General features: G+C 42.3%; 1 protein-coding gene across 5 annotated transcripts in view; it reads right to left on the bottom strand.

The window, feature by feature from the left end:
- The window catches only part of ppp3ccb (protein phosphatase 3, catalytic subunit, gamma isozyme, b), a 55,390-nt gene that overhangs the window by 22,790 nt on the left and 19,595 nt on the right, over nucleotides 1-13,005 (bottom strand). For all 5 annotated transcript variants that reach the window (XM_058411177.1, XM_058411183.1, XM_058411182.1 and 2 more), the window contains exons 3-5: nucleotides 9,912-10,036; nucleotides 2,855-2,966; nucleotides 258-403 (exon numbers count right to left, since the gene is read on the bottom strand). In XM_058411177.1, the coding sequence (XP_058267160.1) occupies nucleotides 258-403; nucleotides 2,855-2,966; nucleotides 9,912-10,036 (383 nt within the window). The remainder of the gene's footprint in view (nucleotides 1-257; nucleotides 404-2,854; nucleotides 2,967-9,911; nucleotides 10,037-13,005) is intronic.

Consider the following 13,005-nt stretch of genomic DNA (forward strand, 5'->3'; position numbering starts at 1 on the left):
GACAGACACACAGAAACAGACAGACACACAGAGAGAAACACAGACAGACACAGACAGACACACAGACAGACACACAGAAACACAGACAGACACACAGACAGACACAAACACAGAGAGCAACAGAGACACACACAAACACAAACACAGACAGACAGAGACAGACACACACAGACACACAAAAACAGAGAGAAACACAGACAGACACACAGACAAAAACACAGAGAGACATACAGACAGACACACAGACAGACACACACCTTGCGGATATCATCGAGGCAGCTGATTTCGGGTGACAGGCCCCCGTGCACACACAGGAACTGCTGATTCAACAGTGCGGCCAGAGGCAAACAGTCAAACGCGTCCATACACGCGTCATACACACGTTCTGAATACTTTATCTTGCCTGGAATTGGGGAGAGAAAACACACACACACACGAGAATGACTGTTTGACATATCACAGCAGGGCCCAGAGTGTGAAGGCCTGCCAACTTTCCAGTGTTGGAGGAAACATGCCTTGTTAGGTGATGTTGCACTGGGCATGTACACTAATTAGGAGGAAACACAGCACTGATTAAATCTCTCTCTCATACACACACACAGAGACACACACCTCATTGTGCAGTAGTTCAGATATACAATGTAGCACTATCAGCAGTAGAGGACAAGTGAGAGTTTGTTTCAAGGCCGATCTTTATCGCGGGAGCGCGATCTACTCCAGGGTGTTGATGTGCACGCACACACACACACACACACACGCGCACACACACGCACATAACAAGGGCTTGTCTACTACCTTGAAAGCATCATTATTCAGCTCTGATGTTCTGCAACACACACACAGCTGAGGCATGTGCTTTACTGTCTCTCAGTAACACTTGGTGTAAATCCTGCCAGTGTGTGTTATAATGACTGATCCACTTGCAGTCTTGTTACAGTAGATTTTGTCTTCTCAATCTAAGGATATTTTCCATACACATAATTATTATTATATTATTATTAACACAACTGCATGACAACGAACACACCATGATGTCACGGTTCCCCCACAGCGTGTCCATTTCTGAGACTTCTCACTCATCGGGTTCTCAGGTCTGAAGTGCCGTCACTGGTCAGTCGGTAATGAAGTGTAATGAAACCTGCGGGTGCTTTTCAGCTCACCACGGCTGTACAGGGTAGTTATTTGAGTTGCCCCAGTCTGGCCATTCTCCTCTCACCTCTCACTCATCAATGATACATTTCCACTCACTGTCTCTGACTGAATGTTTTTATTTTTCGCACCATTCTGTGTGAAGATTGTTCAGCATGAAAGCAGCAGTTTCTGAAATCCTCAGAGGAGCCCGTCTAACACCAACATCCATGCTGCAGTCGCTGATATCACATTCTGATGTTTAATGAATGAAATCGTTCCTATTACAGCAGCTGGTGTATGTATAAAATAAATTAAAATAATTAAATTATTCTAAATGCATAGCTGTCTGCTATGTGTTATTAACAAGAAAAAAAACATGCTATGATAGATTTTATTGATCATAAATACTCTGATCAGGCATAACATTATGACCACCTGCCTAATATTGTGTTGGTCCCCCTTTTGCTGCCAAAACAGCCCTGACCCATCATGCACTGTGTATTCTGACCCCTTTCTATCAGAACCAGCATTAACAACTTCAGCAATTTGAGCAACAGTAGCTCGTCTGTTGGATCGGATCACACGGGTCAGCCTTCACTCCCCACATCCATGAGTGAGCCTTGGCCGCCCATGACCCTGTCACCGGTTCACCACTGTTCCTTCCTTGGACCACTTCTGATAGATACTGACCACTGCAGACTGGGAACACCCCACAAGAGCTGCAGTTTTGGAGATGCTCTGATCCAGTGGTCTAGCATCACAATTTGGCCCTTCGTCAAACTCACTCAAATCCTTACGCTTGTCCATTTTTCCTGCTTCTTACATCAACTCTGAGGACAAATTGTTCACTTGCTGCCTAATATATCCCACCCACTAACAGGTGAGGAGATAATCAGTGTTATTCACCTCACCTGTCAGGGGTCATAATGTTATGTCTGATCAGGGTAGCACGCTTTAGTGCTTTAGAAGAGGCAGCTAACAAAAATGAACCAAGCTATTATGCAAATGAGAGGCGGAGCAACCTGGCAACCACCAGTAAGAGTAAATGATCCTTCAGCTCCTTCAAGAGTAAATGTTTTTCAGCTGGTCCCCCCCAGCTGAAAAACATCCTCTTTATTTTATGGTTCTGTATAATACCTTTCCTACTCACAGTCTGTGTGTATTGTACTTGCTGGTTGCCATGGTTCCTGATGACTAGTGCTCTGCTATTGCATTGGGCATTAAGTTCCTTTTGTAAGGACAGATGTCTCAAGACTTTTATTGAGTGACACGAAATAAATCGATGCTTGACCCCTTATACGGGCAAAACGACTCGCGTTCACCTGAAACGAAAGTGGACGCTGATGCATGTCCCGGCCAGTCCCAGGGTGATTTTAGTAAACACTCCCCGAACTGTGAATTACACTCACCTGCCTTTTTTATGTTTATCTGTTTACATGTCTGAAGATTTCTCAGATTCTCTTTCATAATGAATCTGATAAGAAGCAGGGTTTAGACGTCAATTTCACATCTCTTGCTCTCGCTCCTGCTTCCACTCCCACTGGTGCGAGCCACAATGCTTTGCTTCTCATTTGCATAACTTTTATAGTGTCACCTGGCCACACCCACTACGCTTGTGCTGCCTTGGAGCGCTCTAATTCACAAACTCGTAGTGATAATGTAGGACTTCCTGATGCTTTTTCGTGCTGCTCACACACACACGCGTTCAGAGATGTGTACTTACACTCTTGTTTGAAGGTAAAGTACTCTGTGAGGTGCCGGCACTCGTGGTTCCCTCGGAGGAGGAAGAGTGTAGTGGGGTGGTTGATCTTCAGAGCCCACAGATACAGCACGCACTGCAAAACACACACACACACACACACACAATGAATAGCAGTACAATGGAAAAACCCCTGTAGCCACACAAACGCTTTGTGTTGAACTTTGTAGCGCTGCAGTGGAGGTGCGGTGTATTCTGAGAGATAAGTGTGCGTTAGGTTTCCCAGTGTCTGCTCCATTCAGAAAATTAGCAGAGGACAACAAAACTGTACATTTGCAGATAACAGAATTAAACATGGCTACGTTTTTACTGTTGAAGCCTGTGTGAAGTCCTCCTCTTCTGAACAGCCTGGGGATTTCCTTATCCTGGGACTGAATCAGTGAGGAAATACTGCTTGAATGCAGCACAATTTGGAGTGTGTGTGTGTGAGAGAGAGAGACAGTGAATGTGTTGTGTGTTTATCCGGATAGTGTACAGTACAACTGTGGGGCACGTGCCGCACTGTGCAACATTTCACCAGACGTCAGAACAACTGAACCCGACGCCGCTCCTATACACCAGACACCAGGATTCCTTCAGCTCCTTCTTCCTACTGAACATAACCTGTTGGCTTGTGAACAGCATGTATGTTTTAAACCCCTGCTGCTTCCTGCTCTGAGATGAAGAGGAAGCTATTTATTGAGGGAGTGTGTGTGTGATTAAGTGTAAATGTAAATTTCACCTCACTTTACAGCCCAAGTTATTATTCTGATATGCGGAGGCGTACAGAGCCGAGCGCTGCACTCAGTGTAAAAATCAGGGTCGCGCTATTAGACCGCCGTTAAATGATGACCATGAAAGAGAACACATCTCATACATGGTTACAAAAACAAACAGAAAAGGAAAAGAAAAAGAACAAAATCTTAAGCATTAATGTAAAAGACTGAAAATAAAAATCTCTTATATGGTCAGAATTTATCACACTGAGAGACTGACTGCCAGGAAAGACAGACTTTCAGAAAGAAAGAAAGAAAGAAAGAAAGACAGACTTTCAGAAAGAAAGAAAGAAAGAAAGAAAGAAAGAAAGAGACTTTCAGAAAGAAAGAAAGAAAGAAAGAAAGACAGACTTTCAGAAAGAAAGAAAGAAAGACAGACTTTCAGAAAGAAAGAAAGAAAGACAGACTTTCAGAAAGAGAGAAAGAAAGAAAGACAGACTTTCAGAAAGAAAGAAAGAAAGACAGACTTTCAGAAAGAAAGAAAGAAAGAAAGACAGACTTTCAGAAAGACAGACAGACAGAAAGAAAGAAAGAAACAGACTTTCAGAAAGAAAGAAAGAAAGACAGACTTTCAGAAAGACAGACAGACAGACAGACAGAAAGAAAGAAAGAAAGAAAGACAGACTTTCAGAAAGAGAGAAAGAAAGAAAGACAGACTTTCAGAAAGAAAGAAAGAAAGACAGACTTTCAGAAAGAAAGAAAGAAAGAAAGACAGACTTTCAGAAAGACAGACAGACAGACAGAAAGAAAGAAAGAAAGAAACAGACTTTCAGAAAGAAAGAAAGAAAGACAGACTTTCAGAAAGAGAGAAAGAAAGACAGACTTTCAGAAAGAGAGAAAGAAAGAAAGAAAGAAGGAAAGAAGGAAAGATGAGAGAAAGAAAGATGAAAGAGAAAGAAAGATGAGAGAAAGAAAGAAAGAAAGATGAGAGAAAGACAGAAGGAAAAAAAGATGGAAAAAAAGAAAGATGTAAAGAAAGACTGCAAAAGAAAACTAATTTAAAACTGAAAAAAAGGAAGAAAGGAAGAAGCAAAGATAGAATGAAAGACAGAAAGGCTAAAATAGAAAGACAGACTGAAAAAAGATAGATAGATAGACAGATAGATAGACAGATAGCTCTGCACACTGCTGTGCTGCGTAAGTGAAAGGGTGTTGCCATGGTGATGTGTGTGTTTAATGGCTGTTGTGTAGGAGACAGAGGGAACACACCTGGAGTGGCAACAGAGGCAGAAGTGGAGCGGGTTTACATCAGCCGTCGATGACAGAAAAAGTTAAAGGTCATTCTGACCCTGTCCTCTTTTCCTTTCCTACGCTCACCTGCTTATTTTTCTATGTTGCAAGCATATGGCTGTTAATAAATACCACACACACACACACACACACACACACACACACACACGTCACCACCCGGTCCTCCTGACTCATCTCTGTAAACTAAAGGCACAGGGAAATACAGGAAACGCACGGGAGCAGCAGAAGGTTTAATTGCCCAGGAGCTCATGGCTCATGAGGGGAGCTCCACTGAGCCACCCTGACGGGGTCTGGGGCAGAAATCGGGAAAGGGAGCATGGGTTACAGAGCTGACGTGTTTCAGTGCAGTCACGTCCCCTGTGCTGAGGAAGCCACAATGCTGTAGTGAGGTTTAGAGAGAGTCCAGAGGGAGGAGGGGAGAGTCGCAGCTAGACACAAAGGAGAGGAGAGCCACTGCAGTAAGAACCTGATGAGGTTTTAAAGTAAGGCAACACGAGGAGGAAAATAAACCTGAACTGCACGTTGCCTCAATCTCACTAAACTCATACCGGACTTTCAGATTAGACTAATGAGTCGATCCAGCTTTAACTGCATACACGCACACGTAGCCTAGACTCCCGCTAATCACCTCACCGCGTTTTAGCCAAATGCTCTTACTCCTGCCAGTAAAAGCAAAAAAAGCTTCACACCTTCATGCAAAAATAAAACTCTCTTTCTTTTAACAGGACCTTTCTACATCTTCGCACAGGACAGTCATATAATGTTCCTGGTGTCGAGGTTCATCAAGCGCTGTTTTGAAAAAGAGCTGCGTCCCAAATCGCATACTTGCGCACTACGCTGTAGTTTAAATGGTGTGAGGAAGTAGAGTGTTCGTTCCCATTCAAAATTCCAAGCAGTACGAATGCACTCCAAGTGTCCAAATGATGCACTTTTTCACCCTGGACACTTCATTCAGCTTTGCTTCTGTAGTGGAAGAGGGGCGGGGCTACCAGGCCAAAAAAAAAAAAAAAATCCGGTGGGCAAGACATCATACAAATGTCTTTTATATTAGCCCCACACCAATCAGGCATAACATTATGACCACCCGCCTAATATTGGTGTTGCTCCCCCTTTTGCTGCCTAAACAGCCCTGACCCATCATGCACTGTGTATTCTGACACCTTTCTATCAGAACCAGCATTAACTTCTTCAGCAGTTTGAGCAACAGTCTGTTGGATCGGATCACACGGGCCAGCCTTCGCTCCCCATGCCCATTAACGAGCCTTGGCCGCCCATGACCCTGTCACCGGTGACGCTTCTTCCTGTAGTCTAGGTGACCATGATGGTGAAAGGTTAAATCTGGATGGTGGCAGGTCAAGTATAGATGCTGGTGAGAGAGTGGGCAGGAAACATGCCAGGAAGTTTCTATGTGCACATGCAGAAGTGAGGAGCTTCACACACTTGTGTTACTGCATCACGCTTCTGAATACAACGTGCATTTTCACAAATCCCGCATTAAAGTCGACGCGATGCTTTTTGTATCAACTCTGCATGATCTCGGCATACTGCGGTATCACGCTATGCCCCGCCCTTAAGCGCTTTCAGTCGTCGCTGCTGAGTTTCTAGAATAAATCTCGGTAAAATAAACGTGGTGTTAAATGCATCACGTCACCCAGCATGTTGAAAAGTTTAGTTATGGTCGCATGGGGGAATACTAGCAATTATATGAAGAAAATAAATCAATACTTTTTTTTTTCCTGGGGTTAAATGAGTTTGTTTTTTTTTTTTTTTTGTTTTTTTTTGTTTTTTTACTGTCGCTGCAGGGGAGTAGAGGTGGGAGCTGTTACCATGGCAACACGGTTGCCCATCACCGAATAATTCAGAGCAATTTAATCAGCATAATCAAATCAGGTCAGAGCTGAGATGGATATAGTTTGTTACTGTATGTTTAACTGATGTCACCGGGAGCATTTAAAATGAAATATTCAACAAAAAAACATTTCTGGGGTAGCAGGTGCTGAGAGGTGCGATTGAAGTCCAGACCTTTGTGAATATCTGATGGCCAGAAAGAGACAATAAAGGCTACTTCTTTGCTTTGTAACACACACACACACACACACAGTTTGATGGTGCTGAGCAGCGGCGTCTCCACCCGCACACCTTTCAACTGTGACATTTCATCGCAACCCTCTAAAGTAACCTCTGTTCCCAGCATGCACTGCACCACGGTGGGTCTCGAAGGTCAAACGCCCCGCAATACTGCCCCCCTCAAAACATCATGTGTGACTTTACTATTTTAGATGAATTCACATCTGTTCTCTCCTGAGCTCTGCAGCACAAACACAAGTGTCACTAGTGTGTAAGGGGAAACGGTAGAAATTCACACGTACGCCTAAATATAGTGAACGTGTTTCCTCTTGGGGTGTGTGTGTGTAAAGAGATGAAGTGATAAAGGGAGTTGTACCATTACTATGTTTGGCTGGTGCTCATTTGATGTGATGGTGTTCCTCTGTGTAATAATTCTTCTACTCAGGAATGCATTAAAGACGAGCGTGAATAATCACAGGCCTTGAACTCTTGGCGTTTAATCTCTCCATGAAATGGCTTCAAATTCTTCTTCTTTTTTTTTTCCAATCGTCAACGAAAATTAACAAACTAGCTGTCTGACTTCAGACACGTCTTTTTTCTCATGTATCTTTGATTCCCTTTATTGCTCCCAAACAGATAAAGCTGCAGATTTCTACAGACCTGCCTTCATTTTCACAGCATTTCTGACCTTTATAACACATGACCTAAAAAAAACTGCTGCAGCTACAGACGACTCGTAACCGGCTGAGTTATTCAATAAAGAAGTGACTTCAGGATACATCATACTTCGTGAACTGTGAATGGTCATTTTCTTTTCAAACTTCATCGGCACCACGGCTTTAACGACGACGACATCCTAGATGATCAGGCGGTGTCTGTTTTTGGAGTCACGCCATACGTGATTGAGCCGAGGTCCTCGGATGGTGACAGAGACACCCCGGGGCGATCGGCAGGAGGCATCTGACACGTCTGAATGCTAAATAAAATGAGATTACTCACGCTTACTGATGGAGAAGCCCTGGTGGTGATTAAAGAGTAGGCTCTTTGAAAGCTTTAAAGCACAGCAAAACAAAACAACAAAAACCCACAATACTGGACCAGGTTTGCTGGCAACAAGCTACTACTATAGAGCAAGACACACCCATTTACATTTACACTTCAGGCAGTTAGCAGAAGCTCTTATCCAGAGCGACTTATTTTATACACCAGGGCAATTGAGGGTTAAGGGCCTTGCTCAACGGCCCAGCAGTGGCAACTTGGTGGTCCTAGGATTCAGACTCAATCTTCTGATAATAACCACTGAGCTGCCACATCCGTATCATGGCTATATTCAAGGCAGGATTGTGGTAGATAAGCAAAGATATTTTAGTAGCTGTTATATCAACACAAAAGAGTATTTTAACCGTGTCAGCAACAGCATCTGTATCTGATCCTTCACACTGATCCTCAATAAAAACTCTTTGCTGAGACATTTTCAAAAGATTCCCTTCTAGAGAGCATCTCACTGGATGAACACTGGATTTCGATGCGAGACATCGAAACAGATATAATGAATTTCCTCAGATGAGCCAAACTAGAAGGTTTGTCCAAAAGTATTGATTAGGTTTCACACTGACGTCCACTATACTAAACTCCAGATACCAAAAAAACAAATAAAAAACCCCTGTTTGTTAACCCTTAGGAGTCTGCAGGTGAAGAAGTTCTGACATGTCCTGACCTTTGTGTATTTTTCAGTTACATAAACATATAAATGGCTCAAGTCTGATTACACTGTATTCAGCACAAACTGGGCTACAATAATATGTGAGCAGCATGTACGTACAAGTTTGTATATTGGAGAAAATAGCAGTTATGCGTGATTATTGAAAACAACAACAAAAAAAATAAGGTCACTGAAATAAGACCACAAAACACATTCATAACATTTGTGTACAAGACTTTTGTGACCTGGATCTTGTAACCTGGAGATTTTACTTCGAAATGATGTGACAATCATCCTGCTCACTTATTCACAGAAAACAATACATTCATTTAAATTTTCTAAAAATGTTTGTTTAGAAAGGCCATATGCGAGGAGGTGTGAATGATCATGAATAATGCCGTAATTCACACTGGAGAAGACAAAGACCTGCGTAATGAGCTGCATACTTACCCCTTTCAGTCAGGTATGTGACTGAGGAAAGTGTTAAGAAAATAATTTGAGGACAAAAACATATTTCTAATTTGTAGTTAATTTAGAATAACTCAAGGTTCAAGAATCCCAGGAACAGTTCAAGATAAATAAAAAGTGTAAAAACAGACATTCAGGGTAAAATGGTGCAAACAAAAACATACATGCAGGGTAAAACTGCAACAGCAAGCCGGTGTCCGGGGGCGTGGCCTTGTATGTAGATTACCCAGACTGTTTTCCCTTCTGTGCCTCTCCTTGGTTTCACACGGTTTACATAAACTGAGAATGTTTGTTTTCGATGTGACTTGCATCATTTAAAAGTAGACCCTTAGATATATTTCTCATGTGTGTGTGTGCAGTATTCGCGGAGTTTCAGTTCTTTTTAGTGAGGCGTTTCCAAAATATTTTCGTGGACACCGAGACGGCTGAAAGCGCACCCTGTTTATTTTCTTTATTTTACAAAAGCACAATGCTTTGTGGATATTGTGAGTGTACATAAGTAAAAGTAGACCCTTTACAGATTCAAATGATGTACTACACTTATGTGTATGATCAAAAATGACGGAGCATTTTAAGTTCTTTTCACGGTGACCAGAAAAAAAATGCAAGTGTTCCCGCCGGGGGGTTTGCCGACTCCTAAGGGTTAAAACAGGTTTCATCACCGGCCTTTTGAAACCGTATTACACCGCGCATGTTACACACATCCTGTTTTGTCCCTGGCTGCGATTTCTAAAGAAGGCAGAGAGTTAGAAAAAACATTTCTAAATGAGTTACTCACCTCGATGCTGAAGTAACCTCGATCCACGTAATCGCCCAAGAATAAATAGCGTGTGTTATTGGGGGAACCACCGACCTCGAACAGCTTCATCAGGTCGAAGAACTGTCCGTGAACGTCTCCACACACTGAGGGCAGAAACACAGCAGACGAGGAGAGCCCATGGTTACCAGATAAAGTACGAGAAGATCATGCTCTGGGTGTCAAGCTGGAAATCAAACGGACTGGTGGCGGGGATCTCTGGTACAGGTGTTGATCGGTTTCTGTTTGTATAATTTGCATTGATTACAGGAATTTTATATCAGGATCATACTGTGGAGTTTTTTAAATCGTATTTTACAGCTTTTAGCAGATGGCCTTGTTCAGAGCAACTGAATCTCTAAGGTCTTTAGAATCTCTATTAAAATCATTAGAGAACATCAAGAGCGGAGATGCAAAACATAAATGACTCAAATGACAGAAAAATTAGTGCTTGGTTATTCCTCCTCCTCATCCTCTTCTTCTTCTTATCGAATATTATTATTATCATTGTAGTGTGTTTCCTAATCAAAAATGTCTGGGTACTTTTGTGAACGTCATTATATGCAAATGAGCGTGACCTGCTTTAAATTTAGTTAGTTACTATATGCAAATGAGCTTGACTGGCATTCATTAAAACACACACATGGGAAAAAAAAATAATAATTCGTGAAAATGTTTGGTTTGTTTTAGGTAAACGTTTATACACATGATTTTAATCAATAAATGAGGCTCAAAGTCTTGAACCTGCTTCAGGGCACCAATTTTGTCATCTCCAGTTTAGATTAAGATTACTTAATGGACAAACTACCCAGAAGGCATTTCTGCAGTCTGATATAGGTGCAAATGTTTCCTGTTACTTCATATATCATCATATCATTCCACCGTTCATCTCCGCTGTCCTGCTCGGAGTCACGGTGCATCTGGAGTCCAGTCCATCGCCGTCTATCAGACTTCTCAGTACTGCAAACACACATCGGTCTCTACATGCACTGCTGGAGCATGTTCATGGACATGATGCTATTTCAAGCAACATACACACATACACTCACAAACTCTCAGACGCTCTAATGCTCTCTCAGACAACAGTAGCATCAGTGGGATTAAAGAAAGTGAAAGCTTCGACAGCTGAGCCATCCTGAGCCTTCAGACAACTTTAAACACGCTTCTATTTACAGTTCAGCCTTGATAGAGTTCATTTAAAGTTTTTTTTTTTTTAATATTTATGCCCACAAACATTACAAGATATCTGAAATTTCTTTCCATAATTAATAATTTGGCACTGCGACACAGGCCATGCAGCTTCAGTAAACTAATTACCCAAATTCTGCAGATAAAGATTTGGTTTCTGCAGCTGGAATGGCTACACCACCACCGCCACGGCAATAAACTCCACCACATGAGCTCCTTAGGGGAAAAATCATCATATCCTGAAATATCGCTGCCTGTCAGTTTCACACTCGAAGCAAAAACCCAAGAAACAAAAGTCTAGTCTCATTAGCGTCGAATCAGAGACCGCGGTGTGACATGATCGCGTAACCTCCAGCTACAGCGTATGTGACATTAAAGACTCAGGGCGTGGGGGGGGGGGACAAGAGAGGAAGGCCATTTTTATCTCCGCACCTGTTAGGGGATAAAAGAGGGGTTTCCTGTGGCCTCCTCTGGGAAATCAAAGGCGACGTAGGCGGCCTGGGCGGGAACGCTAGTCACTCTTTGACATTTGAAACGGGTCCAATCAAAGGATTCCCTCTTTATCAAAACAAGGCTGGTTTCCCCTCAAGCGAGTCAGGGAACTGATTAACGCAAAAGGCAGCCAGGAAATCACTAAGCTTAGGAAGGGTGAGGTCAGGAATAAAAACTGTACAAAGAGGACTTTAGTATACATAATGTAAAATAACCATATAGGTTTTAATATTGCATCGAAAATTGGAATAAGGACTGATCTGATATAAAGACGTTCAAAGAAGGCACATTATTTCTTCAATAACTAGATCCTTAGGCTAGGCTAAGACATACTAGGGCTTGCTACTCCAGCTATTCCTTTGACAAACTGCTTGTCTAATGTCCTTTGGAGAAATCGTCAAATGGACATGGCTGTTGGAGCATGTCGAATGTACACTGATCAGGCATATCATCATGACCACCTGCCTAATGTTGTGTTGGTCCCCCTTTTACTGCCAAAACAGCCCTGACCCATCGAGGCACTAGATCCCTGAAGGTGTGCTGTAGTATCTGGCACCAAGATGTTAGCATCAGATCCTTTTCAAGGACTTGAAGGATACTTACAGAACTTAAAGGATACTTTTGATAGATACTGACCACTGCAGACCGGGAACACCACACAAGAGCTGCAGTTTTGGAGATGCTCTGATCCAGTGGTCTAGCCATCACAATTTGTCAAACTCATTCAAATCCTTAAGCTTGTCTATTTTTTCTGCTTCTAACATCAACTTTGAGGACAAAATGGTTCACTTGCTGCCTAATATATCCCACCCACTAACAGGTGCCCTGATGAGATCATCAGTGTTATTCACTTCACCTCTCAGTGCTCATAATGTTATGCCTGATCAGTGTGTACAGATGGATTTTAGTTCACTTTAATGAACTTTGAGCACCTTTTAAAACATTACCAATATGACATGGGGGAAAAGGGGGCGGGGCTTACAGGGATGTTAGTAAATATCAGAGCTCATTCACCTACAGAGCTGTCAATCATTTCAGATTTGTGCCGATGGGTGCAAAATGCTAAGAAAATAAAATTGCAATATGGATATAAGAGAATCCTCCAACATGCACAGAAAACCTCCTCTCTCTATCTCTATATATATATATATAAAACCAGAAATGAGCATTCCTTTAAGCGATCTGATGCTCGCTGAGATTACAGAAAATCTTTCCGGGGTTGTACCATTGTGATGTAAAACACACTTCCCTTCCATTCCATTGATTTAGGATTTGCTATAAAACTAACTAGAGATGATCGTGATCACATTGTGCAGCGGTATATTCATATCATGCTATTTTTATACATAAGGTGCAGGGCTAGACTCCACGATGACTCATCACAGTGAGAATAAAG

This window comes from Hemibagrus wyckioides, linkage group LG16 (genome assembly GCF_019097595.1).
Source record: "Hemibagrus wyckioides isolate EC202008001 linkage group LG16, SWU_Hwy_1.0, whole genome shotgun sequence".
Classification (NCBI taxonomy): Eukaryota; Metazoa; Chordata; class Actinopteri; order Siluriformes; family Bagridae; genus Hemibagrus; species Hemibagrus wyckioides.